General features: G+C 43.3%; 1 protein-coding gene across 2 annotated transcripts in view; it reads right to left on the bottom strand.

Moving 5' to 3' along the window:
- Window positions 1–1,738: 1,738 nt before the first annotated feature.
- LOC143829390 (histamine N-methyltransferase-like) overlaps window positions 1,739–22,664 on the bottom strand; it is a 37,105-nt gene continuing 16,179 nt past the window's right edge. The window contains exons 5-7 of one of the 2 annotated variants that reach the window (XM_077320185.1): window positions 18,148–18,278; window positions 15,841–15,934; window positions 1,739–2,316 (exon numbers count right to left, since the gene is read on the bottom strand). In XM_077320185.1, the coding sequence (XP_077176300.1) occupies window positions 1,955–2,316; window positions 15,841–15,934; window positions 18,148–18,278 (587 nt within the window). In that variant the 3' untranslated portion in view covers window positions 1,739–1,954. The remainder of the gene's footprint in view (window positions 2,317–15,840; window positions 15,935–18,147; window positions 18,279–22,664) is intronic. The other variant, XM_077320186.1, reaches the window with a different exon arrangement.

Here is a 22,664-nt window from a genome sequence, read left to right on the forward strand (position 1 = left end):
CTGATCTGAACAACGTATGCTTCATTTTGAGGAATGGAATAGATGAGCCATAGCTTTAACTACCCTACATTAGTCAATCAGGTGACTATAAAGAAGAAACATCACCCTGTCTAAAACAACCCCTTTGGAAGGGGTTTAGGCTGTTGGCAGACTAAAACATGCAAATCTTGATCATGTACCAGGTCAGGCTAAGACAGAGAGAACTGAGAGGTTGCAGCTTTTTCTTGCTGTTACATTCTCTGAGTCGAGACAGGGTTAGGGTGGACAGAGAAAAAGCAACCAGATGACCACACGTAAGCCAAAGAGCTTCTCCAGCATAATTACAGTCAGTGCTTAATTTGTACAATGAGATGTGCTAGCATGTAAATCCTAGATTCATGGGGAGCAAGTTCTCATTCAGCAATGTACCCGCTTAAAGGCGGTACCCATTCCCATCTATCCTTCCAGCCAAAGATACAGGAAAGTTGGAGTCTACTCATCTACCAGTCTCTGGCAGCCTTGAATCTCTGAATTGTTTCAATTCAAACTTGAAAATAGCAAGGGATATCTGGAAAATTGTTCTTTAGCACTTAATGAAATAGAGGTTACAGTAGGGGCTGTGTAAGAGGCCATGGCTTCATGGAGCTCCATACACTCAAATTGTTTGGCAGTTTTTTAAAAATATAAGATTAAGAGGCATAATCTACACCTGTCCCACCTACCTGTGATTCCCATGCTTTCCCTTAGCTTCTTCCCTCTGGTATTCCACATCCCCATGTACATGCAATCCCCTCTTAGATGACAAGGCTGGAGCTGAGATAAACAGCCATTGTGTTTATATGACTCTGATGGAAACTCATGTGTGTGTTCTAAGTCTGAAACCTCTTTGAGAGAGCAAAGATTTCAAGGCACCATTTCATTGCTAGCTCACACCATTATCAAACAATATGCTGTGTGTGTGATGGGACATTATCCACAAGCATAAGGCGGATACATCAAGTGATGTCCATCTCTTACTTCATTTCTTAAGCTATAGATTATGTATGGTTTATATGCACAAGCCCTCTGACCCATCACCCCTGAGATTGCCAACTTAATTAATTGCTTGAACTGCTACAAAGTGACAGTGGTCCTGAATAGAATCCCTTCTTTATTTGGACATTTCACCAGAATAAGTAATATTTATACTTGAAGGAAAGACAATCCTTAATACAAGACAGCCCCCTTAAAAAGTCACACATACACACAAATGCTATTGGACATAACTGAAAGTTGTAAGGAAATACAAGACATACCCCTCTTTTATGGCATATGGGGGGGGGGGGGAGGGACTAGTCCTGAATTTGAATAAATACTATAAATGGACATAACTACACCCCTTTAGAGTACTGCCTTTTTCTAGATTTGCTTCTTTCCTAGTAAGGAAAACTGTACTTTTCTTCCAGGATAATAGTTTCCTGGCCCTGCAAAGTAAATTGTTAGCCTTAACTAAATATGCAATAAAACTTAAAAGTAGGGATAGAATTTTCTTTGAAAGGTGCTGTAATACTTGGTATAATAACCGCAAAAGCAAATGAATGACTGTTCGTGTTCTATATATTTTCACATAAAAGGGTGTTCCTTCCAAGGTCATTACAACACCTTCCCCATCAATCAGAGACATGTAGACCTGTGATTTTCATTTCTTGAGTTTTGATTAATGATCGCATCACACAGAAGCAGACTATAGTAGAAGGATAATGTTATGTGATTCAGCTGATTATGTATTAAGCTATTAACAGAGTTTTAATAGGTATTCGGAACAATATGGTTAAGCAGCTACTGACAACCACAGACAATTACCTAATTTTGTTACTCTTTGATTTTTACACACACAGAATAAAAGGTGAACATTTTTTAAACCTTCTCACTGCTAATAAAATATTGGACAGTAAGAAAACTATCCCATTTGTTATCTCGGAAGAATCCATTTGAATCATTTCGAAGATTCAACCACAATTGCACTCAGGTTGTTATTGAAAAAATACCTTCCTCCTACATATTCACTGTATTCACGATTTTTCAGGTCTTCCACCAAGTCCTTTTTTAGGTCCAGTGGGGCAGATTGACTAAAATGACAGGTTTCTGTCAAAAAATCGAGCATCAGCTCCCCCTTTTCGTTTCCTTCAGTAAAACAATCTGTTATGTCCATCGTAGATTGAAGGTCATATGATTGATACTTCAGTCCAGCTGCATCAAGTACCTCTTCAACATCCGCAGATGAAACATATAAGCAAAGATCATTAAGAGGTAAACGAGGGCCGTATTTCTTCCACAACTTAGACCAGCTACTGGTTCCTGGCAAATAAATCACATAACAAAGTTTTAAACAATGGTTCATGCCTTTCTGAATAGTTCTTGAAAAACAGAATCCCCAAATCCCGAGACACATTTGTTAGGGTTTTATGAATCATAGAATCATAGAGTTGAAAGGGACCTCATGGATCATCTAGTCCAACTCCCTGCACTATGCAGGACACTCACAACCCTATCGCTCATCCCCTGTAACCTGCCACCCCCTTAAGCTTTCATAGAATCAGCCTCTCTGTCCGATGGCTATCCAGCCACTGTTTAAAAATTTCCAAAGATGGAGAACCCACCACCTCCTGAAGAAGCCTGTTCCACTGAGAAACTGCTCTGTCAGGAACATTTTTCTGATGTTTAGATGGAATTTCTTTTGCATTAATTTCATCCATCTAGGGCAAGAGAGAACAACTCTGCTCCATCCTCTATATGGCAGCCTTTTAAATATTTGAAGATGGTTATCAAATTTCAGTCGTCTCCTCTCCAGGCTAAACAGACAAGCTCCCCCAACCTTTCCTTATACGTCTTTGTCTCCAAACCCCTCACCATCTTTGTTGCCCTCCTCTGGACATGCTCCAGCTTGTCTACATCCCTCTTCAACTGTGGTGTCCAAAAATGAACACAGTACTCTGTTTGATACAGCCCACAATCCCATTTGCCTTTTCAGCCACCGAGTCACATTGTTGACTCATGTTCAATGTATGGTCTACTAAGACTCCTAGATCTTTTTCGCACATGCTACTGCCAAGACAAGTATCCCCCATCCTATATTGGTGTGTTTGGTTTTTCCTACCTAAATGCAGAACTTTACACTTGTTCTTATTGAGATGTGAAGCAGCTAGAGATTACCCATTCACAGGGCAATATTAATCCCCACATTATCCCCTGGTGATGGAAGATCATCATAGAGTCCAGTGCTTCTCTCGTCTTTCCTTTTGCTTCTCTAGTTGATGCTGAACTGCCCACACCCAGAAGCATTCCAGCATGCTAGCCAACATTTGCAACAGAAAGCCAGCACATGCAATACATTTTCCCATACAGTTGAACCTTTCCTACCCAGAGCTACCCAGACCTCCTTGTCTCCGCCGTGATTCCAGTCTCCCCCTCCTCTACTGCTCCCACCCAGACACAACCCCCCCCAACCGTCCATTAGGTTGTCCTCCATTTCAAACAAACAGGAGAGGAAGTCTGCATTGGCCCCTTTTCAACCCAGCCCATGGACTACCTGGAAGGAGAAAGGAGAGAGGGACAAATACCATCACAATATTCTAGTATTACTATCCTTGGGTTGCCTGTCAAATAAAATTTCAGTGCCTCTACTGCCCAGAAGATGACCAATGCTTCACGCGCTATTGTAGAATATTTGGTTTTGGCTGGGGTAAGTTTACAACTCAAGAACCAGATAGGTTGCTCAATTCCATCAACCTCCTGGGCTAACACGGCTCCGATCCCAGAACCGGATGCGTCCATTTGCACAATAAAAGGTTTATCAAAATTGGGATTTTGCAACACTGCTTTTTTTGACAGACACCCATGAAGATCTTCAAAGGCCCTATTTCTTACCGGAGTCCACTGTACGATATTACGTTGTGTCTTGGCAAGAGTATCCATAAGGGCTGCTGCTGTCTTGGCAAATAATGGTATAAACCAATGATAATATCCTACGAATCCTAAAAATGTTCTTTTTGTTTTTGGTTTTACATACGTTTCTAAGTGTACTACATTCTCAGGTACGAGTTTTAATTGACCATTGCCAACGATGAAACCTAGATTCTTAAGTTGCTTAAATCCCAACTTGCTTTTTTTTTTTGGATTTACCACCAAGCCGGTTTTCTGTAAAGCGGTTTACATGGCTTCCAAATGTTGTAAGTAGGTGTTCCAATCCAGGCTGCAAATTATAATATCGTCTATATAGGTGAAGGCGAATGAGCTACAGTCCTTTAAAGTAGTATCTACCAATCTTTGAAACGTACCTGCCGCTCCATGGAGACCAAAAGGCATCACTGTAAATTGATATAAACCCCTCAGGGTGGCAAAGGCTGTTTTCTCTTTATCCTCTTCTCTCAACAGGACTTGCCAATATCCTTTAGTTAGATCCAATGCTGAAATTACCTGGGCTCTTCCTAACTGGTTCACTAAGTGTTCCGCACGAGGCATAGGGTAAGTTTCAAACTTAGCCTTAAGGTTTACAGCCCTGAAGTCCACACAAAACCTGACCGATCAATTTGGTTTTGGAACCATCACTATTGGACTCCTCCAACCACTCTGTGAGGACTCGATAATTCCTAAAGAAAGCATCTCTTCTACTTCTTTTTGCACCATGGGCTACTTTTTGAAAGGAATGGGTCTTCATGGAACCCTGACTACTTCGCCCGGTTCCATTCAAATGGTATGTTCTAACAAATGGGTCCTACCCGGAATTTTAGAAAACAGACTGGCATGTTTTTTTTACCAAAGTCTGTACGTCTCGTCTCTGTTGGTCTGTCAAAGATGAGTCAATGTGAGGGAAGGTCTCATTATCTGCTGAGGTATCTTGCCAAGGAGAGATCCCTTCTGATAAATGGCCGGCTATTTCCTCCATCTCACATTCTGCCTCGGGACAATTGTACCAGGCTTTTAAATGATTGATGTGGATACGTTGGGGTCCCCCTTTTCCTGACCCAGGTATTATCGCATAGGTTACAGGGCCTACTTCTTGGACTACTCTGTATGGTCCCCTCCACCTGTCTCCATTAGTCAAACCTAATCCACATCTCTGGATGAGCACTAAATCTCCTTTTACAAACTGTCTTTCCCAAGTTTTCTGGTCATAGTATATCTTCTGATATTTTGGGGCAGCTGCCAGGTTGTCTCTAGCCTTGGCTCTAAGCCAGTCCAAACATTCCCATAGCTCTCGAACATATCTTTGTGGCTCTTGTCCTCTCGGGGGTTTCTGCATCCATTTCTCCCCCACTAAATCTAGCACCCCTCTTGGTTGTCACCCATATATTAGTTCAAAAGGGGAAAATTCGGTGGAGGCTTGTCGAGTCTCCCGGATAGCAAAAAAACCTGGATCTACATATAGATCCCATGAGCCAGGTTTTTCATAGGCTACTGCTCTAAGTTTATTTTTTATTGTTTGATTCATCCTTGAGCAGTTCACCACGGGTTCTCCTGTGCTCACCCATTGCAAAGCCTCATGAAAACATGGGGCCTCCCTGCCTAATAGCATGGCATAAGGGAGGTGTGATACATTAGCAACGTCCAACTCCCAAATTCTTCTCAGATACGTCACTTGTACTCTGACTACTGGAAATTATTCCGTATGCCCATGGCCAATTATTACACTGCCCACAGGTAAAACAGGACCCTTTCACACCAGGTTCTTTGGTGCGGGTTTCCAACTTTGGATCTCCCACATGCACTGTTGGAGTCCCCAGGGTTGGTTTTGGTTCACCTCTTCCTTTGGTGGCCCACAGGGGTCTCAGGGAGGAGTACACCGGTACTCTGGCTCTTCCTGTCTTAGCCACTGTTGGGGAATTGTTGTTTGACCCTTTTGAATTCGAAAGAGATGTCCCCGGCTTGGAACTTTCCTTTCCTATCTCATGTGATTCAGCTGCCATGAAGGCTTCTAAGAGTTCCATAGCTTGCGCTAAAGTGTTGGGCTTTTGGCAAGCCACCAATGTCTTATGCATTCTGGCAAATTCTGGAATAGCTGTTCCAATATTAATGTGTCCATAATCTGTTTTTCTGCCTCTGTTTTGGGCACCAGCCACCTTTTCGCTGTGTCTCTTAACTTGTTCACGATGACTCGAGGTTGAGTGCCGGTTGCAAACGTGACAGCTCTGAATTTTTGACGATAGGTCTCGGGAGTAATCTCAATACTGCTTTCTTCAACACCTCATAATCTAAAGATTCCTCTTTGGGTAAATCTTTCAAAGCAGCTTGTGCTTCACCTATTAAATAGGGTCTTATGATGTATTGGGCAGCTGACCATTGGGCAGCTTCGGCTGTGCGCTCTAAACCTCCTCCAGCTCCTTCCGCTCCGCCTCCTTCAAAGCTCTCCGCATTTCCTGTACCACCCTCTCTTGGACAGCTGTCTGTTTTTCCAGGATGTCCTGCAACACCCTTGATTGATGCTCTATAAGCCATTTTCCAAATTGTGTGAAGTCCATTGGACTGTCTTCCGATATTCTCTCAATTACTGATCCAGTGGAAGAGGTTTCAGAGCTTTCCTCTTCCAAACTGTTGGTAGGGTAATCAATGTTTTTCTCTGCTCCAATGCGAAACTTCACAGGCGGGTTCCACCCCAGTGGCTTCGGTAATGAAGGGCGAGGCTTACTAACGGGCCTATCAGTGCTGGCATTCTCCACCACTTTGGGGTCTTTCATTGACCCTCATTGGGCCACACACCTCTCAGCTGTTGTGCCTGACTTCTCCGTCGCAACCAGGAAACCATGGGGGCCAGAAGACTGATATAAATGCTGTTTATTCTTCCACCAACTATCACAAGTGCTCTGCTGTCTTCCCCCCACCTACTTCCCCTCTGTGTCTTTTATTTCCCTCTTTGACTCCTCCCCTGCTTATTTAAGCTCCGTGGGTTATGCTCCTCCTTCCTGCTTGTATCTCCATGTTCTAGCTGGTAACTCTGTGGCTTTTTGGGCAGCTGCAGTTTCAGCCATGGCTTGACTTTCTCCTTCTTCTTGCCTGGGCTGAGTGGCTGCGGCTTGACTTCTTTGTAATTGGAGCTCCTTGTCACCTCCGTGATTCCCGTCTCCCCCTCCTCCATTGCTCCCGACCAGAAATGCACATAGTTTTGTATAGGTGTGGGAGGCATTGCCATATGATATTCCAGATGCCCTCTAGCGTTTTCATGGCAGACTCAATACATGGTGGTTTGCCATTCCTTTCCCCAGTCATGACCGTTTTACCCCCCAGCAAGCTGGGTACTCATTTTACCAACCTTGGAAGGATGGAAGGCTGAGTCAACCTTGAGCCGGCTGCTGGGATTGAACTCCCAGCCTCATGGTCAGAGCTTCAGACAGTATGTTTGCTGCCTTACCACCCTGCGCCACAAGAGACTCTCTTCTAAAAGACAGAAATCTTTAAAATGATCCATGAGGATAAGGACATTGAGGCTGGGTCATGTCATAGAGGGTTTTGTGAGTATAGGTAAATTGGCAGCTGAAGTCATTTGGTAAGAATTCTTGTAACTTGAGTCTTTTCTCCTCCTGCTGGTAACAAACAAGTGGCAACTTCTGAAAAGCTTTCACAAAGAACCTCAAGCATATAAGGGCAACCAGGCCGCCTCCCAGTCACCTTTACTGTGGAAAATTTATTGTACCACTGGAGAGATCAAACTTGGTGCCATGAAGAATATGCATCTGGTAGAGAAAGAACAACTCTAGTAATTTTAGGTCTTATTTGTTCATGCTCAAATCCTGCGATAACTAACTCAGAAAACAGGTTTACTCAGCAACCTGGCTATTAACCCTAGCTAGGGTGTCAGAAAAGTCTGGGTTTCTTCTAGCATTAAAATCTCCACATGGGGCAATGTGGAAACTAGGGAATTAGAGGGCTAAAGTTTCAAAGGTGGTAGACAGAAGTTCCCAGAAGTTCACCATACACTGAGATTTTAGGCATTTGGGGAGGAATATAGCCGACCTAAATAAGAGAACCTATTAGTTGACCTTGGAGCACTAGGACCTGGATGTAGTCTTTCCAGAACTGCACATTTGCATTTAAATTAATTACCAACCCCCTGCTATCTTGGCCTTGTGCATATGTTTTAACAATTCCAAAGACATGGTAGCCCTGAAAAATAGGAGGGGCAGACTCTGTCAACCCTATGCAGGAACAGAAAAAGATTCAGCGTCATGTAGTTTGTTCCTCCACATCAAATTCCATAACGTTAAATGTAAATGTCAATTGGATTTCTATATAGTTTCTAGCCATTTAGAACACAACAGGCGAATGCAACCGGAAATATCACAGCAGCTTAATATCTATTCTGTAGAAGTTTATGAAACATCATAGTTCTCTAATAAGGAATGCCCTTCTATCCAGTGTATCTGTGATGCTCTGAAATATGAGCTGCCTCACAGAACAGGGAACTTCTGGCAACTTTGGGCCCGTCAGATTGCATCCCATAGTGACAAGGAAAATATCCTTGTAAAGATCTACTAATCCAAGGTTCACTGATAAGACCCAGTAGAGAAAAATATATTAGCAGAAGCAGTGGGAAGGGCACCCAGGCTAATCCATTTCTTTGGTACCTTCAGTGGCACGATTCAGCATTTCAGATGTGAATCATTTACAAAAGGCCAAAGCTACCAACCCCATTAGGTAGGAAAGCGATAAATCTGAGTCTAATGAGGGCTTGCTGAGAAGTATGACCGCAAATCTCCTTTGCTAATAAAGCCATTTGCCTGCCTTTTTGGAACGCACTGTATCTTTAAACAATTTTCTTTCTCAAATGCAAACACAAACACAAACACAAACACTCCGCCCGTTTAAAATTGATGCAGCACTACAAATGCGTGCACCCCCCTCCCCCCAAACCGGGTGGAAAATGAATGCAGAAAACTAATTGCAGAAAATGTGCTGGTCTCAGTGTTCTGTGACTCAATGCCATTTCTGGACTGAAGCAATTATACACTACCTGACTGACAAATTATTATAATCACTCCCTGCAGATGCAACATATGGAGCTACTTTTTGTTTTCCAAGACTTTGTTGTAAATTGAATGAAGAAGTAAATGCGCGAGTGGAGGAGGTTATTATCTTAAAAATAACAGGACATAACTCTTCGTGGCTGGCCTGGTCTTGTTGACAAGGCATAGGTGGGAGGAACCGAAGCCCCTGTATGGTGGGCCATGTTGCATATCTGTTTTGGCCTTTTTAGGATCCACTCTCAATATTTTATTAACCATCCTTTTTTGTGTGTGCAGATGAAATTGCATTGATCACCACTCACTGGGAACTCCCACCTGGACAAGCACCACTGGAGGGGAAAAAATAGTACCAGCGACAAAAGTGCAACAAGGAATGCTTTGATGGATTGTGACTCTGGCTTTTATTTATTTCCTCAAGGGGAGGATTATTTCAAAACCTTGCTGCTTCCGTTCCCTTCCTGATTTTTGTGGTGCAGTTGTTTTTGATTCTTTCAGCCCCCCCCCTCAACTGTCTGCTTTCTTTAATAGGCTCTCTTTGTTATCCAACAGCTTGCCTTTAATTTCTGTTTTGCTCTTATTTTCTTCTTTATTATTCATCTTGGAGCTGCAAGCCTACATGGGGAATTTCTCCCTGGAAGTTGAATTAAAACAAATATTTTCTGAAGAATTTGAGATTTCTTTAAAAATAATCTGTTTTAATCCCTTATGGGAAAGTTTGCCCATCACTTATTTTTTGTGATGTCCCGTCCCTTTCTCTTCAGGACAATCGGGCTGGGAAGTGGGGTGGGGATGGAATCCTCTTTTTTGGCTCTACCCTATTTCGACATCACCTTCAGCCTGTGGGTAGCAGAGGACACGAAAAGGATGATGTGTGCGGTTTTAAATTGTGTTTATTGTACTTTTATTGTTATTTTATTCGGTTTATTGAATATTTTATTGTTGCGAACAACCCCGAGTCCATATGGGGAGGGGCAATATAGAAATTAAATATTACTGAGTTGTTATTATTTAAATCCCACTGATTTCAATGGGAAAGATTTAAGCAGGGACTGAACTCTCCCATTAAATTCAATGGGTCTTGAAAGTGTTTAAATTTGGCAGGTTTGTACTTTTCAGATTTACAATAGGCACTAACCCGATAATGTAATGTTCAGTTTTCTCTGCTCCCTTGGCACTGCATCCAAATGAATATATAAATATCACATCCTCTCTGAGACTGATGATCACACAAGTTCCTTTTTCAGGGTCTCAAATAACCAATGTATGATGGTATTCTAACATCAAGCAAAAAAAAGTCAGTCAGCAGAAAAAACTAGACTGCCAAACAGCACCACAGAACATCGCTGCAGCTCATAACATAATGCCATGTGTAGTCAGGTGTTACAGTATCTGCAGTTCTGAAAATGCATAGCAGATTAATGAGTCCATTAGTGGCAATTGAGCTCCATGCATGAGTTAGAATTTCAGGTCCTGTTTGTAGCATTTGTTGTGACATTTGTGTGCGCGTGTGTTTTATGAGGAAGCTACAGAATGAACAAAACATATAGGGTTCAATTTTACAAACTTCATAAAGCCATTTTGTTGCTTTGTTAATACTCTCAATGTTTATATAATTGATATAGCTAATTAGTTTGTCTTTGATCAAATCCCATTCATGAGACATCTGTGAAACCAGGGATGATCATCTCTTCCCTGACAGAAATGTTATCTTCCACAATTAATTACAGCTACAGAAAACTTGCAGCTAAGCACTAATATCGCAGCCTAATCAGATTATTGTACAGAGACCTCACTGCACCATGCTACTCTTCAGTTGCTATGAGATGTGAGATCTGGTTTTCCAACACAAATTAGAACTGCCCATGTTTTATGTCATAATTACGAAATGGCAAATCGTCTGCTAAAAGGCAGCTCAAATGTCAAAAGGACTTTAACTTTTAGGCCAAGAATTCAACCTATGATCTTGACAATCCCTTTGAGCAGGGGTAGTCAACTTGTGGTCCTCCAGATGTCCATGGACTACAATTCCCATTAGCCCCTGCCAGTGTTTTCTGGCAGGGGCTCATGGGAATTGTAGTCCATGGACATTTGGAGGACCACAAGTTGACTACCCCTGCCTTTGAGGATGAAATCACCAATGGTGACAAGAATGTACTTGGGCCAAGCCTATAGCTACAAGGGACATAAGGGGTAATGGCCCCTATGCCATTATACCCCTCTGAATCCCAACATTTGTTTTTTAAAGTAACTTATAAGTACTTTGGGGGGGGAAATATAAGGGGAAATGTGGAAAAGATTTTTGTTTGTATTACCTGGGAAGATATTGGAGGAGGGGGAGAGTTGCAAGAAGGTGGAAACTGATTTTCTTAATCCTTTACTGACCAAGTTGATTCTAGTCTATACCCTTTCCTTTCTGAGCCCTTTTATTCTTTCTTTCTATAGCTAAAATAATTATGTGTACTGTTGAGATCTTTGCTTACGCCTTTTGTGGAGAATCAGGATATTGAGTTGATGCTAGATACTGGGTCAGCAGTTTCTGTAATCATCTCAGACACTTTATTTGCAATCTTAGAAGGTGCCATTGGTGGAACCAAAATTGCAGTTGGTATGTTAGTCAAAGAGCCAAATACTTTAATGTGGTTGCTTACCTGCTAAAATGAGTTTTGGTGCATGTTATGTGCCGATAGAATTTTATAATATGCCTAGTGCTACTGTTGTCATTGGCAGGGATTTGTTTGCTGTGTTAAAACTGATGATAATGGATGAATGTATTATGGCTCCCCAATAAGATGTCGAATCAACACTGAGGGTCGTTTCTGCTGTGAGTGGGGATAATTCTATTCAGGAAGTTGTTTGTGCAAAGGAATTTGTTCATAAGGTGAAAGTGAGGTCTAATATGGTCCTTGTGCAACAGAAGTTAGGACACTTGCAATTAGCGGTGAGAGACACTTTGTCAGAGGAATGTAAGAAATTGGTGAAGAAGTATGTTATCCAATGGGTTACTTCATTGGCATGGGTTTCACCCATAGTTGTGATAAGGAAGAATGTGGGAAGCATAGAAATGAGGCTATTGTGATTGATAGCCACCCACTGCCACGTATAGAAGTGTTTTTTGAATTGGCCAAGTCAAAAATGTGTTCTACTCTTGATTTGCAGAGTGCATACCATCAAGCTGTATTGCATGAAGAGAGCAGAGATCTTGCAGCATTTATTACACATGACGGATTGTTTCAATTTAAACATGTTCCATATGGGTTGGCTTTGGCCCCTGCTGCTTTTCAAAGGGTGACATCTTTGATTCTTAAGGGTCAGAAAAGAGTTTGGTGTTATTTAGATGATACAGTATTTGAAAAAGCCCCTGAGGAACACGAGTTTTTGTAGTATTGAGGTGTGTTGGGGTGAAGCTTAAATTGTGAATTTAGGCAGATCCTTTTTAGGACAGATTGTCTCTTCAGCTGGGTTAAAACCTTATGGAGATCACCACCTCTAACTCACAAGTTTTGCGTTCTTTTTTGTGGTTGACTTTGTTGTAAAAAAGTAAAGGTATCCCCTGTGCAAGCACCGGGTCATGTCTGACCCTTGGGGTGATGCCCTCTAGCGTTTTCATGGCAGACTCAATACGTGGTGGTTTGCCAGTGCCTTCCCCAGTCATTACCATTTACCCCCCAGCAAGCTGGGTACTCATCTTACCGACCTCGGAAGGATGGAAGGCTGAGTCAACCTTGAGCCGGCTGCTGGGATCGAACTCCCAGCCTCATGGGCAAAGCTTTCAGGCTGCATGTCTGCTGCCTTACCACTCTGCGCCACAAGAGGCTCTAGACTTTGTTGTATGTGAAATGTAATCCAAATTTTGTTTCAGTTATTGAACCACTTAAATAGTTATTATGTGGGAGTGCAATTTTATTATGGTCACTCATGGCTCAGGCCAGTTTTGGTACTGTAAAAGATATATTTGTTCAACTTTGGCATTGTTCAATCTGACATTGCCTATAACTGTGACAACTGATGTTTCTGAATATGGATTAGGAATACCGATAGGCATGAACTGTATTTTTGCAGTTTTTGTTTATGGTTTGTGGCTGAACCGTGAACCCATTTGAACCAGGAGGTTGGTTTATGAACCAACCCAATTTGAAAGCTGCCTAAAGTGTAAACTCCTACTTTCTACTCCCCATCACCGTCTACGCACTGGGAACTTCACTGCCTCAGCTCCCATGCAGGAGCACAAATTGGTGGTGGATGAGGCGCACCAGGCCAAATGCTCCCCCGTGTGGATGCAGGAAGAGGTGGGACAACCTGCCATGACTAAAACTCCACCTTGCAGCCCGGCATGAAACCTCCAGTGCATGAACGGTCTCATGAAATGCTGAGGGGAGCAAAAAGCAGGGGGCCATTGAAGTCTATTCCCACCTGAGGTTTATTTTTTCCTTTATTGATTCCAGCCCCTGGGACAGAGTGACCTCCTGCTAGGTCTAGGTCTCAGTGGAAGCCATTATGGCTTGTGTCCCTTGTCAGTTACATGATGAATCAGAAGTAACACATCTAGCACCATTGAAGCCCATTCCATTTCCACGTTTCCATTTGGTACCCATTTATTCTAGTGTGAATGAAATTTGAATCCAAAATGAGGTTGGGCATGATCATGATGGAGGACAATTCAGGTCTTCGGTTGGCACCTTTAGATACATCCCAAGAGACATTACCACTATTGCCATCTCAAGATAGACCATCTGTTGTAGCACTCCAGAAAAAGAAGCAAGACTGAGACAACCATTTGTTTAGATCAAGGGAATAAATGATGTAGGTATGTGTATGTTTCTTTCAGAGAAATGCAGTTATTGGAAGATGTTTATATAAATTGGATGTAGGAAGTGGGAGTGAACGCAGATGCAGGAATATGTTTTAACTGTTTTTTGGATGAGATTTTAATAATCAACAGATTTTGGAATTTGACTTGGAGGCATTATTGAGCAGTCAAAGGAGACACTATGATCTAAGGATTTCCAAAATATCCTATCATAAACAGCCTTGCTCAGGTCTTGCAAACTGAAGGCTGTGGTTTCCTTGACTGAGTCCATTCATCTCATCTTGGATCTTCCCCTTGTTGCCTTCAAAGGTTCTTTGCTTTACTGTCTTTTCCAATGTTATCTTCTCTTAATGTGACCAAAGTGTAATAGCTTCAGTTTAGTCATTTTAGCTTCTAGTGAGATGTTGGGCTTGATTTGATCTATAACAAACTTATTTGTCTTTTTGGTAAACCATTGTATCCTTCAACACCACATCTCAAAAGAATCAGCTTTCTTCCTTGTCTACCTTTCACACTCATACATAATAATAGGGAATGCTATGGCAAGAATTTACTTGACCTTGGTCACCAGTGACATATATTTTCACTTCAGAATCTTTTCCAGTTCTTTCATAGCTGCCCATTTGTTCTTTTCCACACAAGGATTAAAAGCCAGGACAGTGCTCATCTAGTAGAGAGACTAATCCATGTTTCCACATGACATCAGCATGGGCCCGGGCCTCGCCTGAATCAGGCTTTCCATTGCTCAGCAGCAAGGGAATTGGGATACTTCCATGTTGCCTTTTTCATACCGGGTGCCAAAGGGGTCTATCTCAGGCCAGGCCCATGTGGAAGGAGAAGAGTTGGGCCTTCCAGGCTCAGCTCCTCCACAGCCTACAGTGCCCCAGTTGGCTCCGCAGTGGTGCAGTGGAGCATTTAAATTTTTTTAACGAAGCTGGGAATGTGTTGTTACACAATCCCACCATGAAAATAACACACACACCACTGCAAAATGCAGTTGAACCTCTCTGCTACTACCTCACGTGGAGGCAGTAATCCAGGGCGGACCGGGTTGAGCAGGGAAAATCTTCTCCTGTCTGGACCCAGGAGCAGTGCCACCCTTGCAGAATGGGCCTTTGTGCAACATTTTAATTTAATTTTTTAAACAATTCCGGTGAGCCATTTTGAAAGCTATATTTGGCTCAAAACCAGATCAACATTAGGATGGATACCTGTGAATTATATGGACAACCCTACACATATGTGCCTAAAGAATGTCAGTTATTCAGAATGCTTTTATCCAAGGATATGGTCAGGAGGCACATGATAAGACAAACTTGTTGAAGCTACAGAGCTTGTTGAAGCTAAAGAGATTTAAGTCTAGTTACTGCTTAGTGGGAAACCTTCTGGGGACCCCCTAAATTCACACCATGAGTTTCATGATAAATAAAGGTAGGGTTGTAAATACAAGTAATCCTAAAATAAAATTATTTAATGAACTCCATTAGGACCCAAATTATAATCACAGCTAGGGAAGAGGAGAGTGTGTTGTCTTCCTTGTAGGCACACTTATCATTAATAACCAGAGTGATGATTTGTGCAACTTCCACATCTGGGGAATACATGTCTCACTAAAGGGATGAGCTTGCTTTAGATCCCAGCTATAGGTATGAATACAGGATCTGTGGCTTTATTCAGCCTCTTAAATTGCTAATGGAGCTATAGCCCTATGCGCACTTACCTGGGAGTCATCCCCATTAAATTCAGTTGGGTTTACATTTAAGTAAACTCTCACAGGAATAGGATCAATCTGTAAGTATGGATTAACAGAAGATCGGAAAATAATCACCTTGTTTTTTTTTCCAAATGTCATATGCAGGTGTGTCTTTGATTTTTAATCACTGCCCCTTATATACATATATTTTCCTAATGATATGATACATGTTCCATCAAAGATTGGAGAGCTGAACGCTGCCTGGCAATGAATTCATTCACAGTTGCGGGAAGCCACAATCTCAGACAGCCCCCCGATTCAACTCTGTAGCCAGTGGGTGGAGAATTTTACTCAGAAACACCTACCTGAGACAAGAATAATAAGGAGCTTGGCGCCAGGTTCCAAAAGAGTGTGAAAGAAATTGATAGTAGCAGAGATGTCTTTTACATAATACAGCATCTAGGAGGGAAAGATTCATTGTGGAATTTTCCACTTAATAGGTGTTTTTTACGAGTGGGAACAGCCCAATACACACACAAACACACATCACGAGTATTGTACACTAGTGGCTCAATCCTCTTTGCTCAGAGATTGGTGTCTTGGCCTTGTGAGAATGTTTATTATTTCATTAGATTTCTAAGCCACCGCTCCCAGCTGGCTAGCTCACAGAGCTAACATCAATTCCAAATACATATATTTAATCAGCACAGTGTATTGCAATTAACAATCAAATCCTCCCGCCCAAAGCCTTCTTATCTGCCTGGCTGCCAATACCCAAAAGAAAATGTGACACAGATGGGGAATAATGGGGAACAGTTAAGAGGAGGGTCCTATGATGTCCCCTTCAGCCTGGCCTCAACCAAAGGCCTGGCAGAAGAGTCCTGTCTTACAGGCCCTGCAGGACTACATTAGTTCCTGCAGGGCTCACAGCTCTTCTGGAAGCTTATGCCATCAGCCTGCGGCCAGGGCTGAAAAGGCTCTGGTCCTAGACAAGGCCAGGCAACTCAAGTGGACCGGGGATCACCAATATGTTGGTATTTGCAGAGCGAAGCATCCTGCAAAGGGTGTAGGGAAAAAGACGGGTCCTTCAGATATGCTGGGCCCAGACTGTGGATGGCTTAAAGGTCAGAACCAAGACCTTGAACTTGATCCAGAAGTCAATTGGCAACCAATGCAGCTGCTTCAGTGCAGGCTGAATGTGGGCTCTCCAGGATGTTATAGTGAGAACCCTGGCAGCTGCATCCTGCACCCGCTGCAATTTCTGGGTTAAGAACAAGGGGAGGCCCACATAGAGCAAGTTACAGAAGTCCAATCATATGGATCACTGTGTCCAGGTGTTCCAGGCCAGGAATGGTGCTAGTAGCCTTGCGTGGTATGGATGGAAAAATGACAGCTGTACTACTTTTTTGACCTGGGCATCCAACGACAGGGAGGTAAGTCTTTAATTTCACATTGTCCAGACTGGGCAGACGTGCATCCTCCTCTGGTTCTTTCCTTTCCAGCCACAGGACCTCCATCTTGGAAGCCCTGAGTTTCAGCCAACTGTGCTTAAGCCAGACTATCACTGCTTCCAGACAGCTAGTAACTGATTCTGGGGGGAAATGGGGGTGGCTGTCCATCAAGAAATAGAGCTGGGTTCCATCAGTGTACTGATGTGTACTGATGACAATCCAGTCCATAACTCCAGACCAGCTGGGCCAGAGAGTGCATGAAGATGTTAAATAATGTGTGTGTGTGTGTGTGTGTGTGTGTGTGTGTGTGTGAGGGGGAAGTATAGCTTCTTGTGGGACCTTGCAAGGTAGTTGGCGAGGTCGCAATTGGTTTTCCTCCACTGCTGCCCTCTGTGTCCAGTGCTGAAGAAAGGAGACCAGCAATTGAAGGGTGGCCCCCCTAATCCCTACGTCAGACACAGCCAACAGGTTGAGCAGCATGAGAAGTGCCGAACTGTCTCTATCTGGCTGGTGCTGGAGGTCATCCATCAGGGCAACCAGCATTGTCTCCAACTCATGGCCAGGATGAAAGCCAGACTGGAATGGATAAGGTGGAAGAAGAAGAGGAAGAAGAAAAGTTGGTTCTTATATACTGCTTATTTATCTTGCAATCTGCTTAAACTCTAGTTCAGTGTGATGTCTGAATGCTGGCCATGCCATTAACTCTGGTTAGGAAGAGGGCCACAATCCAGGATTCTTAACTAGAGTTACATCCTGGTTTGTGAACCAGAGTGCAGGAATCCTGGATTAATCTCATCTCATTCAGTAGTGTTGTCAGCCAGGCATAGAGCCTCATCTGCAGAGTGTGAAAATCTTTGCTGTCCTGCTAAGTCAGGTCTCCCTGGCATACAATAGGCCTGGTTTTCCCAGGATACTGGTTAGTTTTGATCATCTGCAGCACTAATGGTGATGTTTATCCAACCACTTCTTAAATTAACCATACCTAATTGTGATGTCTGAGTGCCAGTTCCTTGGCAGAAATGTTTGTGGTCTTAACTTCTTATTCAGATTCCTGAAAGATTATGCTGTGTCTGGGCATAGGAAGATCATGGAGTACAAGCAGGCTACAGAAAATCTGAAACATTCCAGCAGTATGATAATGTCACGTGTAAAAGACAACATATAAGCCACATTTAGTTTCCCAGCCAGAACTCTGACGTAAAACACACCACAATGGATTACCTGAATCATATGGATGAAGCCCCAAGTCTTCATACTGCCACTTCCCTTTGTTCGACTTTCATATTCCAGTGACGTCTCCTTGTGCCAAGTAAACTTTATGTTCTCAAGGTTTGATGTTTTTGCTACACGTTCTGAAATACGATGAGAGCAGCACGGTTTATCTCAATTGCAAATACAGAATACATTTCCATTTCCCATTTTAAGGCAACTGAAAGCTATTTGGTTTTTTTTGGGTTTTTTTTAAACACCTCACATTTGTGTTTCTGGTGGGAGCCATCCTGAGCTGCTAACTGCCTCCCTCCCTCATCATAACTATAACCAAAGCTGTCAAGGGAAAACTTGCCCCCCACATAAGGCATGTGACAGTTTTGGAATGTGTTTCAAATCCGAGCCTTGCCAATGTCTTGATGAGCTTCAGTTTTGCTTTTATTCAGGCGTTCTCTCTAACCCTAACACGCCTCACAGGGTTATTACAAGGATCAAAAGCAAGAGGAGAAAACCATATATACCATTCTGAGGTTCTTGGAGGAAAGGTAAGGTAAAGTGCACCAAATAAATGATGCCATAATATTCACAAAAATGTCCTATATTTATGACAAGGACTTAGACCAGGGGTAGTCAAACTGCGGCCCTCCAGATGTCCATGGACTACAATTCCCAGGAGCCCCCTGCCAGCGAATGCTGGCAGGGGGGCTCCTGGGAATTGTAGTTCATGGACATCTGGAGGGCCGCAGTTTGACTACCCCTGACTTAGACTTTTGAGAGGGTATTCCTTGAATTTAAAATGAAGAAGGGGGGGGGGAATCTGGTGGGTCAGTGTGGGTGAGGTTGGGGGGGCGGGGGTTAAACTGTTATTTTACTGACTGTTGTCATCCACTGTAAACCAACTGTGGTGGGAATGGCAGAACATAAATGCAAAGAATAAATTAAAAAAATTAAAAAAACTGCAGAAGCTAGTAATGATCCTGCAATACAGTGGATCTAAGCCAAGTCCACCACAGACAACTGCCTCATAACATCCTTCAGCAATTAATGGCAGGTGTTGAGAAGGGTGGGCAGTGGCGGGTCATGTATTGTGATCACCTGGCAGGGTGGGTAGCAGGATAGCTCAAAACTGAGCCCACCTCAACCTGACTACTCCTGACCTGTGGCCACATTTGAGATAATAGGTTGTAACCAGAAGTGGTGGCTCTGAATGAAACCTGTCCACAATGTCCTGGCTCTGAAATAGAGCCCATGATAAGATTAAATAACAGGAACTATCCCTTGGTGAGCACCAGGTAGCACCCCGGGGCAGGACCCATATGATCTCTCACTTGCAAGAGGCACAAGTGAGGTGGGGCATGCCTATGAGGAAGGGAGATAGATGGAATAGAAGTTTAACATGACTGGTGAACCAGCACGGGTCACTGTTGGTGGTGAGGTTACTCACTATTGACATCTGACCCCTGCAGCTGTACCCTGAATGGAAGCTCAGCCTGCAGTGCAGTCTCACCCTTCCAGTGGGGACGCTGCCAAGTACTGACCCACATCACACCCAAGTGTCCCAAGTATGGGACAGGTTGCCCTGCAGTCACCTACCTTCCCAGTGGGGCAGGTAATGAGAATGTTCTGGAGTTAAGGAAGGACTCAAACCAGGGACCCCCTGAGACCACACCGCTGGGATTGGCTGTGCCCTACAATCACCTTCCCAGCCACACAAAGGAAATAGGATATCACCTCCCCAATTCCCAAATGTTCTTTGTTGTGTTCCTCACCCGGGCTCTGATTTGCAGCCAATATCAAGTGGCAGTGCCAGGGAGTCATAACCATGACCTAGAGAAATCACCCGGGAAGGAATGGCTGTGCATTATCATCCTGCCAGTGGTAGGACTGGAAGAGAGCAAATGTTATTCTGATCTTCAAAAAAGTGAGGAAGGATAACCCGGGAAACTACAGACCAGTGAGTCTGACCTCTGTTGTGGGGATGATAATGGAGCAGATGTTAAACGGAGCAATCTGCAAACATCTGGAGGACAATTTGGTGATCCAAGGAAGTCAGCATGGATTTGTCTCCAACAGGTCCTGTCAGACCAACCTGGTTTCCTTTTTTGACCAAGTAACAGGTTTGCTGGATTGTGGAAATTTGGTTGATGTCATTTACTTGGATTTTAGTAAAGCTTTTGACAAGGTTCCCCATGATGTTCTGATGGATAAGTTGAAGGACTGAAATCTGGATTTTCAGATAGGTGGATAGGGAATTGGTTAGAGAACCGCACACAAAGCGTTGTTGTCAATGGTATTTTTTCAGACTGGAGGGAGGTGAGTAGTGGGGTACCTCAGGGCTCGTTGCTCGGTCTGGTACTTTTTAACATATTTATTAATGATCTAGATGAGGGGGTGGAGGGACTACTCATCAAGTTTGCAGATGACACCAAATTGGGAGGACTGGCAAATACTCCGAAAGTTAGAGACAGAGTTCAACGAGATCTGAACACAATGGAAAAATGAGCAAATGGGCAGAGGAGAGGACACACAGTAATGGGTTTAAACTACAAGTACAACGATAAAGGCTAGATATCAGGAAAAAATTTTCACAGAGTAGTTCAGCAGTGGAATAGGCTGTCTAAGGATGTGGTGAGCTCCTCCTCACTGGCAGTCATCAAGCAAAGGTTGGATACACACTTTCCTTGGATGCTTTAGGATGCTTTGGGCTGATCCTGCGTTGAGCAAGGGGTTGGACTAGATGGCCTGTATGGCCCCTTCCAACTCTATGATTCTATGAGTGACAGGGGATGACTAGCTCTGGAGTTATGAGACAAGGGGAAACCAACAGATTCCTCATGGATACAATATGTTGTACCCCCCACTCAGGCTCTGGTTTGCATCCAGAAAAATCAGGAGGAAGCCACTGGGATCCACAGCAAGCAATCAGAAGGGCACGGCCTTGCCAGCGGTTTGAGAGATCTGGATCTGCAGCCATGCCTGGAACTAAGGAACCCCCCTCCTTCTGAGTCCCTTGTATGCCAGGGCTGACTCTGTTCAGCTTCCAAACACTGACAAGCAACTAGCTACTCTAGACTATTCAGGCTTCTAGATAAATTTATATCTTACTCATTCTCCTTACCAAACTCATGGTGTTACAGATCTAGTTCCTGTATGCTAGTCTGCCATCCAAACACTGTCTAGCTCAAGACCTGTTTAGCTCGAACAAGATTTCCATGCTTTCTCAACTTTTTTGCTTGTGAGAAATCCCTGAAACATTCTTCATGCTTCAAAGTGGTGCAATCATGCAGAATATGGTTGGGTAGCATAGCTGCACCAGGACCCCTCCCATTCCCGCCCCCTCCAGGCCCTTTATTGGCCATCTTAGGAGAGGTGGGTAGGTCAATATGACCATATATGGTCATATCACCTGATAAATGTTTAACAAAACTGTAGCTGAGAAAGCCTGTCATAGCACATGCCCTCTAAGGATTGTGAAGAACTTGAGACATTACCTATATTTTGAGAATAGTACCTCGTTTTACTGCTACCCCTCTTCATTAACCTGGCTTTGATTTCAGTGCTTCTTTGAGGGGCAACCCTTGTGGGACAGGAAGGCATAGCATCCCTCTGCAATCTCTCATTTCCTGCTGCAAGTCAGTACTTGAAGCTTTGAGCTGAATGCCGACATCTCTATTGAGCAGAAGAGAAACTTTCCACTTGTCCTTATCTTCCTTCTCTCGCATTCCTCTATTGGACATGGGCTCCCGCTTCTGAATGCTGCAGCAGTTCCTCAGCTCTCTTCATTTATCAGTCTGGAGCCTCTATAGTTCTGATCTAATTTGCTATTTTAACCGCAGACATCATTGAGCAATAATCCATATCTCCATTGAAAATAATCTGGCTCAGTCTGCTTCTATTTAATCACTAGACAGTCTGTGAGGAGACACTGGGAAGACAAGGAACAGGAAAGAAAGCTAATGCCTGTCAATGTACCTTCGGTATGTCAACTATCAGAATTGGGCAAACTGGTTCGCATGCCAAAAGGGCTTTGAGAGTCTGCATGACACTATCCCTCACACATACTCGCTTTCGAAAACGGAAATCTGCCAGTGTCACTGTCTGCATACCAATCAAGATTTCCCAGCATGAATGCTAGTCCACAATGGATGTGCAGGGCAGGGCAGGGCAGGGCAGGGCATGGTATTTATTTATTTATTTGTTTGTTTATTTATTTATTGGACTTGCATACCACCGATCCCAGCAAGCTGGCTCGCGGTGTTTCACAGAAAAGAGACAATGTACAAGTCATATCTAAACCATAATTTAGAACAATCTTAAAAACAGTCCTCAACATCATAAAAGGTGGTATACTCTATATACTAATAAAACCTCTGCTCATATATTGGACCATCGGGCCGGTGCTAATGGTAATACTGACAGGCAATACAAATAGATGACACAGGATCCCTAATGCTGCCTAATATTGCGCACAGGAACCAAAAGGTGGGGGACCAGATTGTACACCCCGGGGTTACCACCCAGCTCTAAGC

Source organism: Paroedura picta, chromosome 2 (assembly GCF_049243985.1).
Source record: "Paroedura picta isolate Pp20150507F chromosome 2, Ppicta_v3.0, whole genome shotgun sequence".
Lineage (NCBI taxonomy): Eukaryota > Metazoa > Chordata > Lepidosauria > Squamata > Gekkonidae > Paroedura > Paroedura picta.